At 35.1% G+C, this 21,332-nt stretch overlaps 1 protein-coding gene across 2 annotated transcripts in view; it reads right to left on the minus strand.

Annotated features, from left to right (window-relative positions):
• Positions 1-21,332, minus strand: part of TBC1D12 (TBC1 domain family member 12) — an 85,749-nt gene that overhangs the window by 18,184 nt on the left and 46,233 nt on the right. For both annotated transcript variants that reach the window (XM_082423682.1, XM_082423683.1), the window contains exons 3-6: positions 7,042-7,157; positions 2,282-2,364; positions 1,818-1,935; positions 481-587 (exon numbers count right to left, since the gene is read on the minus strand). In XM_082423682.1, coding sequence (XP_082279808.1) covers positions 481-587; positions 1,818-1,935; positions 2,282-2,364; positions 7,042-7,157 — 424 coding nt within the window. The remainder of the gene's footprint in view (positions 1-480; positions 588-1,817; positions 1,936-2,281; positions 2,365-7,041; positions 7,158-21,332) is intronic.

A 21,332-nucleotide genomic window follows, 5' to 3' on the forward strand; every position in this document is an offset into this window, starting at 1 on the left:
TTTTGTTTTTTAAACTTTAAAATTTTTAAATAAAAAATTCAAAATGACTGGTTTGGGTAGAAAGATAGGAAAAGAAATTTCTAGCTTTCCCTCAATATTTATGGCTTTTTGAAAAAAGAGGAAACTTTTCCACAGCTATTTTATTTTTCCTTGTATATGTTTATTCACCTATTGGTACCTAGACCCAGAAGTTTTTGAAGTTACCTACAGTTAAGATATTTAGATGTCAAGATTATTATTGATGGTTGTAAACTAAAGGAAAACCCACAAACCTTATTTATATAATATGAAATATAGTAACTTACTTATTAAATCTTATCAGGTTTTAGAAGGGGGTAGGGAATGAAGCATGCTCTTAAAATGACATATATGGTATATGGCCATATATGGCCTTTTCAAATGACCAATCTACTAATCTGCTTTGGAAGGCTGAAGATGGCTGTTTGCATGTGTGGGAGTAACTGAATATAGAATACAAACCAGGAGTGATATTTAGTTCATTTCCTACAGCTAGACTCCAAACTTTCCCACGGACACTAGGGGGCAATCCCTGCCACCACAATTCTCGAACTCTTCTTGTACTACGCCTAGAATTAAAGGGGGAGAAAAAAAGGAGAAAGTTACATTTTATACCAAAAACACTAGTTGCATGATGGTTTATCTAGTCTATGACCAAGTGACTTAATGATTTTTCAGAACATAGAGAGTTAAGTATGTGATGCACTCTTTTCTTGGGTTCATGTATGCAGGCAAAAAAAGCCTAAAAATATATAGCAATTTAAAGGGAACTGCCTTCTACAACTGCCGCTTATACTAAGAATACAATGAGAGAATCAGAAATATGGGGACAATTATGAAAAAAGAAGATAAAAGGAACATAAAAATGCATTGTCAATTCAGTACCAAAAACAAAATCACAACATATTTACTATGTGTAAAGCCCTAGTCTTTGAGAGGCAGCACAGTCTACTGAAAGAAGTGTGGGCTTTAAAATCAGATAGACTTGAGTTCAAATCTGGTTAACCGTTCATTAATTGTACAACCCTGGGCAAATCACTTAACCTCTCTGACTTTGAGCTTCCCTATAAAATAAATGGGAGTAAAGGTTATAAGAATCAAATGTGATTACTTGTATAAAGAGCCTAATATAGTATCTGTCACACTGTGACAATATTCAACAAATTCCCAATGCACATCCTACACTGGCATTGCAGAAGACATCTCCTACCGTCCAGTCTAGAGGAAAAATAAGGTATGTATAAAAATACTGTCAAAAAATAAAAGGCAAAGTAAGGCAAGAAGTGTATTAGTCTCAAAGTATAATGAGACATTACAGAAGGGAAAGATCATATGTATCTTACTATCTTGATTATGAGAGAAGCATATTAGAAGTCACTTTAATATTTAACATTTAATAAGTGCATATTACAATGAATGTACATATTTAACATTTTCTTTGCCAAAAAACCTGCTATTACATCAATAGTGCATCTTGCAATAGATGGTATGTTAGAATTAAGAAAATATGGTAACTGAGGAAATTAGAAGTTTCATGGATCAACTAATATTTCAGATGGGACTCAAATGATAGGTAAAATTCTGACAGGCACAGAGGGTGGTCAGTAAGGGAAGTAGGCATTAGAGACTGAGGGATTTACAAAAGCAAAGCACAGAGATAAGCATGAAAATTTTCGAACATTGGTTAATAGTATAATTTAGTCAAAACATAAGATACATGCTGGAAGTCATAAAAATACAAAATTGGAAACGAGATCTTTGGAGACAGACTGAAATTCAGGAAAAGTCTGCTTACTTACATTACTTCCCAGTTGGGTAGTACTTCATTGATCCAAATTACCATTGCACTTGCAATATTTTCTTCCTGTTTAAATCGTTCTTTCATTATTTTTTTTCTTTTATGTGCTTCTTTAATTTCTGTTTTAAACAAGTAAAAATTATTTCATGAATAGATTCATGAATAATATCTTCATTTATAAATTAAGATACTAGTAGTCCCAGGTTTATGACACAATTACAGAGTCTCTCATAGACAGTCTGCTGCCTTTCTCCTCATAATAGTTTTGTAAAAGTACTTACAGAAAAACTGTGATTCTAGAATGATATTTTATTTCTCTTTAAGAACAAATTTAGTTAGAAAAATAAGAAATCAGCATCATCTTAAAGACAGGCTTGGTCAATTTCACCATCTTCCATCCTACTGAAATTAATTTCCTATTGATACCAATAAATTAAATATACCAATTGGAGTTAAATTTTATACCTCGTTTTTTAGCCTCAGCCACCATCTCATCATATTCTTGTCGGTGACGTAAAGCTTCTTCCACAGATTTGGCAGGAAGATTTCTGAGGAAAAACAAGTTTTACATCAACTTTTAAAAGACTAACTTAAGTTTATTGACTTCTTTTCTTTTTATAGCTGGATACAAAGAATTTCTAACCCAACCTTCACATTTCATACATTAAGAAAGTCTAAGGTTGAAAAGAACTCTGCATCTTAGAAAAGAATCAGAATCCAGGTTGCTAATATTTGTTATACATATGTGTGTATATAAATTTATATATCATATATATTTGTTTATATATCATTTAAACATGTCCAATTTTAGCCAATAATCCTAGGTTATTTGTTAAACCCACTTACTATAGTTTTTTTTTTTTAGTCGACTTTTTTTTTTTTAATATTTATTTATTTATTTGGCTGGGTCAGGTCTTAGTTGCAGCCTGAGGGATCTATTTCCCTGACCAGGGATCGAACCCAGGCCCCTTGCATTGGGAACGTGGAGTCTTAACCACTGGACCACCAGGGAAATCCCTAGTCAACGTTTTTGAGGTATAATTTCACACAACAAAACGGAAAAACATATTTTAAGAGTACTGTTTGTTGAGTTTTGACAAATTTATATACCTGTGCAAACAACACACCAATCAAGATATAGAATGTTCCTATCATTCCAGAAAGTTTCTTTTTGACTCCTTTACACTTAATACTTACCTACCTCCTACCTTAAGCAATCACATATCTGATTTCTATCACTACAGATTAGTCAGCTGCCTTTAAAGAATTTTGTATAGATTCTTTTGTACCTGACTTCTTTTGCTCAGCATATATATATATATATATATATGTATTTTTTTTTTTTACGTTTTTATTGGAGTATAATTGCTTTACAATGGTGTGTTAGTTCCTGCTTTATAACAAAGCGAATCAGTTATACATATACATATATCCCCATATCTCTTTCCTCTGCGTCTCCCTCCCTCCCACGTTCCCTATCCCACCCTTCTAGCTGGTCACAAAGCACCGAGCTGATCTCCCTGTGCTATGTGACTGCTTCCCACTAGCTATCTATTTTACATTTGGTAGTGTATATATGTCCATATATACACTACCACTCTCTCACTTTGTCCCAGCCTACCCTTCCCCCTCCCCATGTCCTCAAGTCCATTCTCCAGTAGGTCTGTGTCTTTATTCCCGTCTTGCCCCTAGGTTCTTCATGACCATTTTTTTTTTTTTTTTTTAGATTCCATATATATGTGTTAGCATATGGTATTTGTTTTTCTCTTTCTGACTTACTTCACTCTGTATGACAGACTCTAGGTCCATCCACCTCACTACAAATAACTCAATTTCGTTTCTTTTTATGGCTCAGCATATTTTTGATATTCATCCACATTGTTCTGTGTATTAGTAATGTATTCCTTTTAATTGGTGAATAATGTTCCATTTATTTATGTGGATGGACATTTAGACTGTTTCCAGTTAGGTGCTACTATGAATAAAAACTACTCTAAATATTCAAGTGTGGCTGTCTACATTCATTTCTCTTGGTAAATACCTAAGAGCAGAATTCCTAGATCATAATGTAAGTGTAGGTATATTTTTATAACAAAATGCTTTCCACTTTACTAGAGTTTTAAGATACCATTCTGAATAAAAATTTGATAATCAGTTACTTGCATATACCATATTTTGGTTTATAAAATCAAAGGCTTCACAGAGGCAGTGATTTAGATACATGACTACGCAAGAAGAAACACATTTGAATATTACCATATCTAAATATCATAATAAGGTCCAGTTTTTGGAATTAGATTTTTAAATTATTTTCAACAGGCTAGGTGGAAAAGGTATGTGACAAACTTTCAAATTATACATTCTACTTCTTCTCTTCTTGAGTTAGTCAGATTCCTCAGGTATGTTGTAGCAGGGAGGAATAAAGGTTAAGATTTCTGCTTCAGGCCATAATGGAAAAAGAGAGTCAGGTTTATCCTCTTGTCTTAATTAATTAGAAAAATGAGTTAAATATATTAAACAACATTTTTTAAGATAATTGGACAACAGGCAGCACAAGACAGTGGTCCTTATGAGAAAGGAAATAAACAAGGAAACCCTGCAAGTGCCTGACCTTACAGCCTGTCTCCAGGTCTCAGTGGTAGGAGAGAGTGCCAAAACAGAGCCCACCGGTCTTGCTGAGTAGAGGAAATAGAGTTTGAAGTTGGGGAGTCCAAGACAGACAGAATTTGCATAACAGAGTACCAGAGAGAAGGGAGCTGCAGAGGCTTTGCCTGAACACTGATCTATGCACACGTGTGATTAAACTATGGTGGCCAGGGAAAGAAACACAAGAAATAGGCAGAACAATCTGAAAAATCACACTGGACTGACCCGTCAAAGTAGAAAGACCTCCTAATAGACAGGGTATCAGATAGAGTCCTTAGGGTATTGCCTCAGTAGTAAGGATAAATTAGCCCTAAAGGCTGTTCTGGAAGCACTCTAACAATGCTTATATCAAAAGGATCAAACCAATTCCAAATAACTTAATTGCATACCAAACCAAAAAAATATTTAAAGTAATACAAGAAAGTCCAATATCCAACCATGTAGAAATACAACAGCTGGTATCCAATAAAAATTACCAGGGATGTAAAGAATCAGGAAAATACACTATAATGAGAAGAAAAATCAATCAGCAGAAATAGTGCAGAAATGTCAGATAACAGGATTATAAATCAAGGACGATAAAACTGCTGTTATAAACATACTCAAGAAGGTAGAAGAAAGCAGGAGCATGATAAGAGAAACTTAAGATCCAAATCAAATGTCTACAGATGAAAATTTCTAAAATGATAAATTCAAAAAATGGGATTGACAGCAAATTATATACTGCAGAAGAAAAAAATATAAGTGAACTTTAAGATATAATAATATAAAACTATACAAAATGAAACAGAGAGAAAGAATACCCCTCCAAAAACACAAATGAGCTATGGGACATGGAAAAATATCAAGTAACATGTTTAATGGACATTTCAGAAGAAAGGAGGGAGGGCAGAACAAAAAACTGTTGAAGAAACTAAGGCTAAAATTTTTCCAAAATCGACACAAAACTATAAATGCACAGACACATTAAGCTCAATGAACCCCAAACAGATGGAACATGAGAAAACCACACCAAAGCAACCATAATCTAATTTATGAAAATCACATAAAGGAAAGTCTTAAAAGCATTCAGAAAGTAAAAGAATTCACTGAAGGCTGAAGAAGTCAACAAAGACATGAAAGAAAGGAAAAAGCCTTACTCTTAAAGAATTATGTAGGTGAGGGACTTCCCTGGTGGTCCAGTGGTAAAGAATCCGCCTTCCAGGAACTTCCCTGGTGGCACAGCGGTTAAGAATCTGCCTGCCAATGCAGGGGACACAGGTTCGATCCCTGGTCCGGGAAGATCCCACAGTCCGCGGAGCAACTAAGCCTGTGTGCCACAACTATTCAAGCTCCCGCACCTAGAGCCCATACTCCGCAACAAGAGAAGCCACCATAATGAGAAACCCGCATACCGCAATGAAGAGTAGCCCCGGCTCGCCTCAACTAGAGAAAGCTGGCACGCAGCAACAAAGACCCGATGCAGCCAAAAATAAATAAATAAATAAATTTATTTTTTAAAAAAAGAATCCACCTTCCAATGCAGGAGATACAGGTTCGATCCCTGGTCAGGGAATTAAGATCCCACATGCCGCAGGGCAAGTAAGCCTGTGCACCACAACTAGAGAGCCCGCGCACTGCAACTACCAAGCCCGTGCGCTCTGGAGCCCGCATGCCACAATGAAGAACCTGCGTGCTGCAACAAAAGATCACACGTGCCACAACTAAGACCCGACGCAGCTAAATAAATAAATAAATACTTAAAAAAAGAATATATTCTTAACAGTAAACCAACTGGTTGACAGTCAGTAGTTGCGTGGCATAAAAGGCAAAAAGGACAAATACATCATAAGTGCATATTAAATGTCAAGAAAGGAAAAATAACTGCTCTATCATGTGACGATAAGGCGGGGGGGTGTGTATTGGCAAAATAAGTGAAAAGGATTAAGCAGAACAAACTTCCAGTTATATAATAAATAAGTCACAGCGATGGAATATACAGCATAAGGAATATGGTCAATAATATTGCAATAACTTTGTATCGGGAGGGATGGTTACTAGACTTACTGTGATCATTTCACAATGTATGTAAATGTCAAATCATTATGTAGTAGTATGAGTAGACAAAAATATACTTATGCAGCGACTTTTCCAATTTTCAGTTTGTATTATTAAATCTGTATCATTAAAGATATTATGCTATAATACAGAATATATACAATTCATACATTAATTTGGTAAAAAGATGAGGTAGACAAAAACGTCACTTTTTTTTCCCCTGAAACAATACTGTACATCAACTATGTTTCAATTAAAAAAAAAAAGATAAGGCAGAGGAAGGTTGAAATAGGAACAGATATAAAAAGCCAAGATTTTATGTTTCATACACTGGGTCACAGAGATTCTAGAAAATATGCATAAAGCTTGGAGATCAACAATTCTTCCCTATTAGTGTTAGGATTCATCTCTGGGATTAAAAATAATTTTCTCTAACAAACCCCATTTCTTTAATTTCTTGGTATCTTTTAAATGAAATAGTAATAAGAAAAATTAAAGTTTAAAATTCAAACAGTGTGCCTGATGATCACTAAAATACTTACGATGGTCGATCCTCAAGAATCAGGGCAGTGGTAGAGAGTGGCTCAAATTCAAAATTCTTTCGTCTTGAAGACTGAGGTGGTGGTTTACAGGTTCTCCCTGTTCGTGCTTCATATTCCTAGAGTAGACAAAAATATACATATGCAGCAACTAACTTTTCCAATTTGCAGTTTGCATTATTAAATCTGTATCATTAAAGATATTATGCTATAATAAGGAATATATACAATTCATACATTAATTTGGTAAAAAGATCAGGTAGACAAAAAAAGTCACTTTTTTCCCCCTGAAGCAATATAAACTATGAATTTATATTATATGTAAAGTATGAAAGTATGTTAAAAGAGGAGAAGATATAAATGTACTAGATTAATTAGCTAAGGTTTTAGAAAGATATTCCTGCTTACTTTCTATGGTATCAGTTATCCAAGTCCAGCTTTTAATAATCTACAGCAGATAAGCCTACTTTCTAAACCTTCAGCCAAGATCAATGATGGAAATGTTGACACAAGAAATAGGTAATCCTGCTGCAATGCTCTGAAGATTTCTCTCAAGGGTGACACTGAACCTCTAATCAAACACTGGTTTTGGATTTCAACCTACTCTGAATCTAACTACTATAAATTTACCTACTTACTCTAAATTGAAACAATAATTCACCAACATATCTTATCCAAAAATACAGCCAAAGACTGTCAAATACTTCACTAAAATTAAAAGACTGTTACTACAGTATTTTTCTCATTCAACTGAATTGATAATTCTCTTAAAAGAAGTGAAGTTAATTTAACATGATATGTTTTTGGTGAACACATTTAAATTTCCACATTTGAGCATTTTTTTCATAAATGTTCACAAGCTTCTGAAATTTATTTCTAGAAATTTGCGAAGGATCAGTAACAAGATTATGGTTTGTAATTTCCAGAACCCACATTTTCCCTGTTCTAAAAAAAAAGTCAAGCTAGTGTTTGATCATCTCCAGATAATGAATATATTTGCCATGACATTCTCAAAGATTACTCAGTGATTTCATGAGATCTGCGAGCCCACTGGCTTCTAGAGAAGACATTAATTTAAATGAAGAAAATTAAATGCACTTAAAGTGGTCAAATGTTTCACTTACTAACTAGCTGCTTTCCTACCATGGCCTATAATTCTTTTAATATTGTTATCTCTTCTAACTCAAAGACTGTTTCTCCCTACTGAATCTGACAGTTGCAAAATATGAACTGATGATTCCATCCCTCTTAAAAATCTGATAATCTTGTTGAAGATTCATCTTATTTGATATCACGTTAAAAAACAGTTTATGTTGTCTTAGTCATTTTCTATAAACTTCAAGCTTACTTTATGGTTCCTGCCACTGTTTATAATGGTTTGTACTATTGTTTTATAACTGTCTTTAGTTTTACATCTCTCCTTCCACCTACTAAATCTATGCTGTTAATCTGAGAGTTCCTTTGCATGACTGCATTGGATTTTTAGAGACTTCTTCTCAAATTATTTAGAACTGTGTACTTTCATTTTTATTAATTCCCATTTCAAAGAACTGCATAGCCTTTCAGTGTCAAAAGCCATGGGGTCACTCATTTCTTTTTCTCTTTCGAAATTTTCTTTCCTAATATCTAGGATACACATGTAATTATGATCAATGTTTCTTTTCTTCATTACAAACTCAAGTGTAACAAATCCCCGTTTCTGCTAATGTTTTTCTTATTAAAAACCATAGATGCTAAATACATATGAGGTTTGTTATCACTTAAACAGCACTTTGTCTTCCTACAGTGTGACCAGGTCTCACTGCCAGATAGAATGCAATGAATACTATCCAATAAAGCATGTTCCATGCAAACAAATGCCAGTACATAGATAGCAAAATAAAACCTTTTTCTTTTTGAATTTTATTTATTTTTTTATACAGCAGGTTCTTATTAGTTATCTATTTTATACATATTAGTGTGTATATGTCAATCCCAATCTCCCAATTCATCCCACCACCCCCCCAAAACTTCTAAATCAATATATTAATAACAGCTAGCATTTACTGTCACAATGTACCATGCATTGTTTTAAACACTTAACACATTTAATCCTTGAAACAACCTTGTGAGGCACCTAACTCACAGCAGAGGAAACTGAGGCACAAAGATGTGCAGTCACTTGCCAAAGGTCATAAATTGCAGGCAGGGTAGGCTCCAGAGCTTGGCTTTTTAACGATCTATTATCTTAACTATGTATTAGCAGACAGTCAAGTAACTATCTATGACAATTTAAAATAATGAGACAGATGAAACCATTCAGTGAGAGGCTGATGGAGAACTTTAAAGTGGGAAGATCAAGCTAACAATACCTCAATCACTGATCCATCTAAACATTATTTTAAAAGACCACCAGATAGTATGTGTTTCCTGATGCAATATGAAATACATAGCATCATTCTTGAAGTATTCTTGCCAAAAGAAAAATCAAACAAATATGATTAAGCCTATAGAACTGTACTCTCTGATATGGCAGTCAAAAGAAGTGATAACCAAATAAGTCATATATGCTCAAGTTTACATAGAAAAATATCAAGGAATTTGAACTATAAGGGGTTTTCCTCTGGAGGGTTAGACTAGAAATGAAGTGCATTTGTCTTACTTTAAATTATTCAGTACTGTTTGACTTTTCTTACAAGAAATAAAGTAGTTTGTTTGTAAGAGAGATCATTTTACAGTCACGGTGGATAACTCACAAAGATTTTACTGAAGAGTTGGGATCAGAACTGGGGCAAAAATGATAGGTATTAATTACATAGACAGAAGGGATTGGACAGAACATGCCAGGGGGAGCAAGCAAAGGCATGGATTAGGGAAACACATTAATCTCACTGAATATGAAAAAGGATGAGAAATAAAGTATAGGCTAAATTATGGGGCCTTTCACGGGCAAAAATATTTGGAATTCATGATGAACAAAATGGAGAGCCACTGAAAGTCTGAACAAAAAATGAAAAGTCTTTTATTAAAAATTAACTAAATAAGTACACATTTAATATGAAAGGCAAGACAAAAGCAAGTACATAAATATCATTTATTTATGTATCTACCTTACAAATGAGCTTTATACAGAATTGTCACTCAAATATTTTTCACATGAGAGAGGAAAGAAGTTGTATTCTAGTATTTCCTATCACAGATGCTTAGCATAAAAATGCTTTAAATTTCTAGAGAATAATCATTTTAAAAGCTTAAAACATGACATCAATCCATACTTATCTGAAAGTAGGATAGATTTATACATATTTAATGACTTAAATATTTGCCAAATAACTTAAGATGCTCTTTTAACATGATTAAAATTACAAATTATATTAGAAATAGTAAAATATTAAATATCAGTACTTTCAAAAATAATCACAAAGTGATATCAAATACATTTAGGCAAATGTATCAGACCACAGGACTAATATTCCATATATTTAGCTAACTGTGGTCTCTATTTGACCAAGAGGCTCACAGCACCAATCAGAGACTCCACTTCTCTACTACTCTCTCAGCTATGCCCTCCTCCATGTGTGGGCTTCATCTGGAGGTTGGCTTGCTGCTCAGAGAAATGACTGTAGCAAAGCCAGTTGTCACATCCTCATAGCATAACTTTCAAAGATCCTCTAGTTGCTCTTCTAATAATAACTCTCACAAAATACAAAGAAAGCATCTTTCCTGGAAGGTCCCAGGAAACACCCCATTCAACACGCAATCACAATGACCTGAAAAATAAGCTTTATCAATGAGTTAAAGTTAATTAGGGCTTATCCCTATAGGTGAGGAAAATCACATAATTCTTAAATGAGTCGAAGGCAATAGAGAGAGAAAATAGTGTTCAAGTTATTGATAAGTAGTTGATATACATAATAAGACTTCATTTAAAAATACAACCAAATAATATCTCATGGGAGAAATTCCTGAAGTCATTTTCACTTTAAATCCATGTGGGTCATGTCATAAAAATCCCTTGTATATTCCTTCCATAGAAGTTTAATAAGGAACAAAAAATTGATAATTTTATAAGTTATAAAGAAACTTTACAATATTAAAAAGCAATTGGAAATATCATAGTCCAAGGAAATCAGTAAATAATGCTAGCTATAGCAAATCACCATTTGAAAATATCACATCGATCTACCTCATTTCCTGCCAACAAAGGTCAGTTGTTGTTGTTTGGTTGTTTTTTTTTTTTTTGGCCATGTCGCGCGGCATGTGTGGTCTTAGTTTCCCAACCAGAGATTGAACCCAGGCCCTCGGCAGTGAAAGCGCACAGTACTAACCTCTGGACCGCCAGGGAATTCCAAAGGTCAGTTTTTTTTTTTTTTTTTTTTTCCAAAGGTCAGTTTTAACTGACTTATTTTCATGAGTTGTTGGGAGCTACCTACCAAAGGTTAAGAGGCATTTAGTTTTTCTTTTAACTTAGGGAACGTATTTTTATGGGGTATTGTAATGAAGCCTGTTTATTTTTTTAATTTAACTTATTCTTCATCTTTCACTCAAAATATTGTTCTATGGAATGTTTACTTTAACTGGGGTAACTAGAATAGAAGATGAAACCAGCGCTAGGGGCAGGCTGGCAAATATCTGTAGGATAATTTATTCTAGTTACTGTAAGAAAATTTGAGTCAAACAGGCAATTAATTCTAAGTCTGATCAAAAGATGGTAGGCAATTGCTGTCATCTCCACAAGCATAAAGTAGAAAAAATTACTTACAATTCCAAGGCAAAGAAATACTGGATTCACATAAACGAAAAAGATGTTTTTCCTCAAAATAATCTCTTAGAAAAGAGAAAGCACATTTGCTTAACAACATCTAATTTTATGGGTGCTTTCTCTCTATTAATTTGAACAGCAAAGCACTATTTGGAGAAGGTGCATTATCCTGAAACTATCTCAGTCAACACTAGTTTGGAAGGTGATTTTTTTTTAAAATAATTTTTTAAAATAAATTTATTTATTTTAGGCTGCATTGGGTCTTCATTGCTGCGCACAGGCTTTCTCTAGTTGTGGCAAGTGGGGGCTACTCTTCGTTGCGCCGCGCAGGCTTCTCACTGCTGTGACTTCTCGTTTCAGAGCACGGGCTCTAGGCACGCGGGCTTCAGTAGTTGTGGCACGTGGGCTCACTAGTTGTGGCTTGCGGGCTCTAGAGCACAGGCTCAGTAGTGTGGTGCACGGGCTTGGTTGCTCCGTGGCATGTGGGATCTTCCCGGACCAGGGCTCGAACCCACGTGCCCTGTATTGGCAGGCAGATTCTTAACCACTGCGCCACCAGGGAAGCCCCTGGAAGGTGATTTTTTTTTTTAATAGGTTTTTTTGTTGTGGCTTTGTTAAATTGGAGAAGGAAAGGAAGAAAATGGACACAAAGTAATGAAGGATTCCCGGAGGTATAACCATTCAATTGCAAACTATCATAAAGAGCCTTTTAAACATTACCTTAAAGAACAATATAGTAAGAGATCAGGTTGTAGAGATCATAATTTTATACTTATAGAACAAATAAAAGAAAAAATGTAATGCATCTGGAAACTTGTGGCTTGAGACAAAATTTTAGTAACAAGATAATACACTTAAAAAGCACTATATCTCCTACAACTTTGACGAAAGTGAAGATGATGTGCTCTGGGGTTAAAGACCACAAAAGTGGTCAGTGATGCTGAACGTACTGACATCAAAGATGTATGCAAACAGATCTGAATAAAAAGACACTATTTCTTAATATATTATTATATATGTGAATTGAATATGTAATTAGAAACAAGTAAGTATTTGGTTTTCATCTACATTCCTAAAACTAATATATACATGTTGGACAAAAAAATTCTTCAGAAAGATAGGTAGATTCCCACTTGGTGGACTGGGTAATTCATACCAACTTTCTTGCTGAAAACAACCTCTGGGATCCCAAAGGGGTAACAAACAAGGTGAGCCTATCGATCATCCCATTAGTATGCATGGGGGCAGTTCTGGACATCCAGGGCAGGAAGGGAAAACTTGAAGAAAGCCTGGCTGTTAGTTGGAATGGTCAAGGGGGGCCAGAATTTGTGGGCCAGAGTAGCAGAAAAGCACTCCATTGAGAAAGAGCTCCAGAAATCTGCACAGGAGTCCTCTTGAGTCTTCAGCTGAATACCAAACTGCACATGTGTAAGGCGAAATACTACAAGGCTGGGCAAAAAACAACTTCCGGGGAAAGAACAATTACTGTGGAGTGGTAAGCAAAACAGTTTCCAGAGCTCACCCACGGCTGAGAAGTATTCATATTCCCACCAACCAGAATGGAAAGTCTTCACTGATTACACAGGATATTCAGGAGAGACATGAATGTTCAGACTCACCTGAAACTATGCAAGTCAGAAGACAATGGAAAAACCTTTAAATTGCTGGAAGAAAAAAAATAATAAAATAATGGGGGAAAAAGCCTGTTGATTTAGGACCCTATACCAAAAAAAATATGTATCTTTGAAAAATAAAAGCACAATAGAAATGTTTTCAGACAAACAAAACCTGAGAGAATCTGTTGTCAGTGGACCTGCTCTATATTTTAAAGGAAATCTTTCAGGCAGAAAGAATACATCATATGAAAACACGAATCTACACAAAGAAATAAAAAGCACCAAAAATAGTAAATATGGAAAACATTTTAGAAAAGACATAAATAAGAGACAAAAACATACAAGTCATTTTTAAAAGGATATCTGACTACTTAAAGCAAAAATAATACCAGTGTACTGAGGGGCTTACAGCACAAAATCAGAAGGGAGAGAAAGGCAGTATACTGTTGTAAGGTTATTACATTATGCTCAAAGTGGTATAACATTATTTGAGCATAGATTGTGATAAAGATAAATATCATAAGCCCTACTGCAGCAGTTCTCAACAGTGTCCCAGAGATGGTTTCATGAGGTTTGCAAAGTCAAAACTATAGTCCTAATAGTGCTAATAGTTTGTCAATGTGTTGACATTAGCACTAATTTTGCTAAAGCAATATTGAATAAAACTGTTGATGCCTTAGCACAAATCAAGGCAGAGACACCAAACTGTACTACTAATCACTGTGTTCTTCATGACATGCACTCACAGTTTAAAAAAAAAAAGAGGGGGGGAGGGGAGAAGGGATGGCCAATTTCACTTTTTAAGTGAATTAATAAATATTTCATTCTTTCAGTTTTAATTCTGGGTACAGCAGTAATTGACAGACAATCCCCATAAACAAGAACTCTTTAAGATCCTTCATACCCAGAATCCAAAGCAGTTGTAAAAATAAAACGTTTGAGAACTGTTGGCCAAGAACAACCACTGAAAAACTAAAACAAAGGTATATTGAATAAGCTAACAGTGGAGTTAAAATGGAGTACTAAAAAACTCATTTAATCCAAAAGAGGGCAGGAAATGAGATAAAAAGAAACAAAGACCAGATGGGACAATTTGAAAAGAAATAGCAAGATAGTAAATTTAAAACAAGTCATACCAATAAATGACACTCCATTTAAAAAGAAGAGAGTATTAGACTGCCTACATAGACCCAAATATATGCTACATACAAAAAAACCACTTTAAATATGAAGATGGATAAAAAGTAAATGGATAGAAGAATAAATATCATGTAAACACTAAGTGAAAGCAAGCTTCAGTGGCTAAATTAAAGTTAGACAAAAACTTCATAATAAGAACCATTACCAGGGCAAAAAAGACATTACATTAATGGTAAAAAGGTCGATTCATCTAGAAGACATAAATACGAAGCTTCAAAACAAAAAGAGAAAAAAAAGAGCAAAAGGAGAAATAGCCAAGTAGATTATGGTGGACATTTTATTACTCCTCTCTCAGTAATTCACAGAACAAATAGAAAATCAGCAAAATCATACAAGACTTGAACAACACTGTCATCTAACATGACCTAACTGACATTTATACAACACTAACCCAACATCAGCAGAACATACACATTCTTTTCAAGGACACAAGGAACATTCCCTAAGACAAGCTATATCTAGGACATAAAACAAGTCTCAATATATTGAAAAAGACTAAAATTTCATAATGTATACTGTATGAGCATAATGGAATTAAATTAGAAATTATCTACAGAAACATCTGGGAAAATTCTAAAATATTTGAAAATTAAAACAACACATTTCCAAAGAATCATGACAAAAGAAATAACAGAGAAAACATTTTGAATCGAATGAAAATGAAAATTCTGAAACTTGTAAAATGCAGCTAAAGCATAGTTAGAGGGAAATGTATAGCTTAATCCACATATTAAAAAGATAAAAGGTCTAAAATCAATGATCCATCTTAAAAATCTAGAAAAAACAAATTCGAACCAAGAGGAAAGTAAATAATAAAGAGCAAAAATAAATGCGACAGAAACAGAGAAAGAGGTAAAAATCAGTGAAACAATAGAGGTACACGTTTTTAAAGATCAGTAAAACTGATAACTTCTGGCAAAACTGATCAAGAAAAAAAGACAAATTACTAAAATCAGGAATGTATGAGAGATAATCTGTATCCATTATCACATAACCAGTAGACATTAAAAGGATAAAAAGAGAATATTATTAACAATTTTTTTCCCAATAAGTCCAACAACAGAGGTGAAATGTAAAAATCTCTTAAAAGACATAAGTTAACCAAGTCTGACTCAAGAAAAAATAGAAACAAAAATAAACTCAAAATGGGTTAAAGACCTAAATGTAAGGCCAGACCCTATAAAATTCTTGGAGGAAAACATAGGCAGAGGGCTTCCCTGGTGGCGCAGTGGTTGAGAATCTGCCTGCCAATGCAGGGGACACGGGTTTGAGCCCTAGTCTGGGAAGATCCCACATGCCGCGGAGCAACTAGGCCCGTGAGCCACAACTACTGAGCCTGCGCGTCTGGAGCTTGTGCTCTGCAACAAGAGAGGCCGCGACAGTGAGAGGCCCGCGCACCGCGATGAAGAGTGGCCCCCGCTTGCCGCAACTGGAGAAAGCCCTCACACAGAAACAAAGACCCAACACAGCCAAAAATAAAAATATACAAATAAATAAATAAATAAAATTAAAAAACAAAAACAAAAACATAGGCAGAACACTCTATGACATAAATCACAGCAAGATCTTTTTTGACCCACCTCCTAGAGAAATGGAAATAAAAATAAACAAATGGGACCTAATGAAACTTAAAAGCTTTTGCACAGCAAAGGAAACCATAAACAAGATGAAAAGACTACCCTCAGAATGGGAGAAAATATTTGCAAACGAAGCAACTGACAAAGGATTAATCTCCAAAATATACAAGCAGCTCATGCAGCTCAATATCAAAAAACAGACAACCCAATCCAAAAATGGGCAGAAGACCTAAATAGACATTTCTCCAAAGAAGACATACAGATGGCCAACACATGAAAAGATGCTCAACATCACTAAACATTAGAGAAATGCAAATCAAAACCACAATGAGGTATCACCTCACATGGGTCAGAATGGCCATCATCAACAAATCTAGAAACAATAAATGCTGGAGAGGGTGTAGAGAAAAGGGAACCCTCCTGCACTGTTGGTGGGAATGTAAATTGACAGCCACTATGGAGAACACTATGGAGGTTCCTTAAAAAACTAAAAATAGAACTACCATATGACCCAGCAATTGCACTCCTGGGCATATACCCAGAGAAAACCATAATTCAAAAAGATACACATGTACCACAATGTTCATTGTAGCACAGTTTACAATAGCCAGGACATGCAAACAACCTAAATGTCCATCGACAGATGAGTGGATAAAGAAGATGTGGCACATATATACAATGGAATATTACCCAGCCATAAAAAGGAACAAAATTGAGTTACTTGTAGTGAGGTGGATGGACCTAGAGTCTGTCATACAGAGTGAAGTAAGTCAGAAAGAGAAAAACAAATACCGTATGCTAACGCAGATATATGGAATCTAAAAAAACAGTACTGATGAACCTAGTGGCAGGGCAGGAATAAAGACGCAGATGTAGAGAACAGACTTGAGGATGCAGGGTGGGGAATGGGAAGCTGGGACGAAGTGAGAGAGCAGCATTGACATATATACACTATCAAATGTGAAATGGATTGGTTAGTGGGAAGCTGCTGCATAGCACAGGCAGATCAACTCGACGCTTTGTGACGACCTAGAGGGCTGGGATAGGGAGGGTGGGAAGGAGGCTCAAGAGGGAGGGGATATGGGGATATATGTATACATATATTTGATGCACTTTGTTGTATAGCAGAAACTAACACAACATTGTAAAGCAATTATACTCCAATAAAGATGTGGGAAAAAAAAAGAAAAAATAGAAAATGTCATACCCCTATATCAATTAAAATATTAAATTTATAATTAAAAAGCTATTCAACAATAACAACGAAAACCCCTGCATACTTGTTTTTTTTAAAAATATTTATTTATTTATTTGGCTACGCCGGGTCTTAGTTGCGGCAGGCAGGAGCTTCATTGTAGCATGCAGTATCTTTTTTTTTTTTTTTTCAGTTGCAGCACATGGGATCTTCAGGATCTTCATTGTGGCATGCGGGATCTACTTCCCTGATCAGGGATCGAAATTGGGCCACCTGCATTAGGAGCGCGGAGTCTTAACCACTGGACCACCAGGGAAGTCTCCCCTGCATACGTGGTTTATGTCAGTAATTCTCAATTGGGGTAGACTTTGGCCCCAGGGAATATGTGGCAACATCTAGAGACATTTTTGGTTGCCACAACTGTGCGGGGATGCTACTGGCATCTACTGGGCAGAGGCCAGGGATGCTGCTAAATCCTTCACTGCACAGGAAAGGCCCCCAAGAGCAAAAATTACAAGACCTAAAATATCAATAGCGCTGAGGATGAGAAATCTTGGCTTAGATAATTTCACTGCCAAGTTTCATCAAACATTTAAGGAAAAAAAATACAAATTCTACACAAATTCTTTTAGAATGGAGACGAAGAAAAAACTCTCAATTCATTCAATGATTTCAGCATTATCCCAATACCAAAATCAGACAAAGATATTAAAAGAAAATTACAGACCAATATCTCAAATGAAAATGGAAGCAAAAATCCTCAACAAAGTATTAGTATTTCAACTTCTGTTTTCTGCTCCAGCATGCAAGAAGCTTAAAAGTTGCCAACCCATTCCAATAAGTAAAAAGCTGAACAAACTAAAAAAATCAACAACTCTTCTTAGATTCCTCAGAGAAATGAGGTCACAGGGCAAACTGCTGCCCCAAAATTAGAGAAATAGACAGGTGGATATAGAGAATCACAACTTATCAGAGCAGAAACCTATGAAGAAACCTCTGTGGGAATCAATGCCAGGGTAGGAAAACCTGAACTGTAATTGACAAACCTGAACTGTAATTGAGAGGCTCAATGTTGACAGGTCTGAGCGCTAAGACTCCAAGAGATCCCAGAACCACATACTTTTGCAAGTTTTACCTCCAGGAACTCTATCAGGTACTCACAGTGCATGTCAGAGAAAAATCTCCTTGTGCTTCCAGCAGTAGGAGGGGAAAAGGAACTTTCTTTTTTTAAAGATTTAATTTTATTTATTTTTGGCTGCGTTGGGTCTTCATTGCTGCGTGTGGGCTTTCTCTAGTTGCAGCGAGCAACTAGAGAGAAAATGGAGTAGAAGCAATATTTGAAGGAATGATAACCAGGAATTTCGATACATTAATGTCAACACCAAACCACAGATCATGAAGTGCAGAACACAAAATTTGGCAGGAAACATGCCCAAATAACTATACGTAGGCATATCATATTTAAACTGCAGAAAATCAAAGATTGAAAAAACATTCTTGAAAGAAGCCAGAGGTGAAAAAAATTCCTTCCCTATACAAAAGCAAAGATAACAATTACATTCAACTTCTCAGAAATCATACAAGCAAGGAGAGAGTACAGAGAAATATTTAAAGTGTTGAGGGAAAAAAGGCAAAACCCTCAAATTCTGTACCTTATGAAATTATCCTTCAAAAAAAAAGAAGAAAAAAAGACTTTTCCAAACAAACAAAAAATTGAGAGAATTTGTTGCCAATAGATCTGCCTTGCCAGATCTACTATAAGAAGCTCTTCAGAGAGAGGGAAAATGACACATCAGAAGCTTTTATCTACATCTAGAAAGAAAGAGCATCAGAAAGAAATACATGAAGGTGGAATAAAAATTTTATTTTTATTATTCTTAACTGATCCAACAGATAACAGTTTGTTCAAAATAATAACGATATATTCAGTTACATATGTTTGTGTGTGTGTGTGTGTGTGTGTGTGTGTGTGTGTGTATGTGTGAGAGCATGCTCATGTATAAGTGAAATGAATGACAGCAAAGACACAAGGGATGGAAGGAAGGAATTAGGAGTATTTTGTTATTATAAAGTACTTGCACTACACATGAAGTGGTAAATGTTATTTTAAAGTGGGCTTAGATTAGCTGTAAATGCATATTACAAACTCTAGGATGGAGGGAGGAAGGGAAGGAGAGAGGGAGAAGGAAAGCAGACACAAACTACAAATATCATAAATGAAAGAGGGGACCTCACTACAGATCTGATGTACGTTAAAGTAATATTATGAACAATCAGATGCCCATAAATTTGATAACTTAGATGAAATGGATAAATTCCTTAAAGACACAATCTGTTAAAACTCACAGAAGAAAGAGACAATCTGAACAGTCCTGTTATCTATTTAAAAAATTGAATCAACAATTATACCCCCAATAAAGCTGGAAAAAATGAAAGGAAGAAGGGAGAAAGGGAGGGAGAGAGGGAGGGAAGGAAGAAGGGAAAGAAGGAAGGAGGAAAGGAAAGGAATTGTGTTGATGATTAATTACCTTCCAAAAGAGAAAGCAGTTTGGCTCAGATGGCTTCACCAGTGAATTTTAAGAAACATTTAAGGAAGAAATTATACCAATTCCCTATGATCTCTTCCAGAAGACAGAAGCAGAAGAATACTTCCTAATTTAATCAATGAAGCCAGCATTACCCTAATATTAAAACAGGCAAAGACATTAAAAGAAAACTACAGAACAGTACCTCTCAGAAACATAGCTGCAAACATCCTCAATGAAATATTTGCAAATCGAATCAAATAATGTATAAAAAGGATTATAAACCATGACCAAGTGGGATTTATCCCATGTATGCAAGGCTGGCTCGACATCTGACAATCAATTAATGTAATCCATCACATCAATAAGCTAAGAAAGAAAAATCACAAGATCATATCAATACAGAAAAAGCATTTGACAAAATTAAACTCATTCATTGACAAAAACCCTCATTACAGAAGGAATATAAGGGTACTTCTCAACTTGATAAAGAACATCTACAAAATACCTATAGCTAATATTATATCTAATGGTGAGAAACTCGAAGTTTTCTACGATCAGGAACAAGGCAAGGATGTCCCCTCCCACCACTGCTTGTCAACATTGTATGGGAAGTCCTAGCTAATGCAACAAGACAAGACAAGGAAACACAAGGTATACTGATTGGAAAAGAAAACAATAAAACTGTTTTTGTTTTCAGATGCCATGACTTGTCTGTGTAGAAAATCTGAAAGAACAGTCAAAAAAATTCCTGTAACTAATAAGCAATTACAGCAAGGTTGCAGGATATTAGGAAAGTCAATTGCTTTCCTATATACCAGCTATAAATAAATGGAATTTCAAATTTAAAACACATTAATATTTCCATTAGCATCCCCCAAAATGAAATACTTAGATACAAATCTGACAAAATATATACAATATCTACATGAGGAAAATTACGAAACTCAGATAAAAGATACCAAAGAAGAACTAACTAAAGGAAGAGACAGTCCATGTTCATGGATAGGAAGAGTCAGTATTACCAAGATGTCAGTTCTTCCAAACTTGATCTACAAATTTAACACAATCCCAATCCAAATCCCAGCAAGTAACTTTGTGGATATTGACAAAGTGAGTCTAAAGTTTATATGTAGAGGCAAAAGACCCAGAATAGCAAACTCAGTATTGAAGAAGAAGAATAAAGTTGGAGGACTGACACTACCCGACTTCAAGACTTACTATAAAGCTACAGTAATCAATACAGAGCAGTGTTGACAAAAGACTAGACAAATAAGTCAATGGAACAGAACAGACAGCCCAGAAACAGTTCCACATAAACACAGTCAACTGATCTTTGACAAAGGAGCAGAGGCAATAAAATGGAGCAAAGGTAGTCTTTTCAACAAATGGCATGGAGCAAGTGGACATCCACATGCAAAAAAATGGATCTAGCCATAG

Source organism: Balaenoptera physalus (assembly GCF_965194825.1).
Source record: "Balaenoptera physalus genome assembly, chromosome: 14".
Lineage (NCBI taxonomy): Eukaryota > Metazoa > Chordata > Mammalia > Artiodactyla > Balaenopteridae > Balaenoptera > Balaenoptera physalus.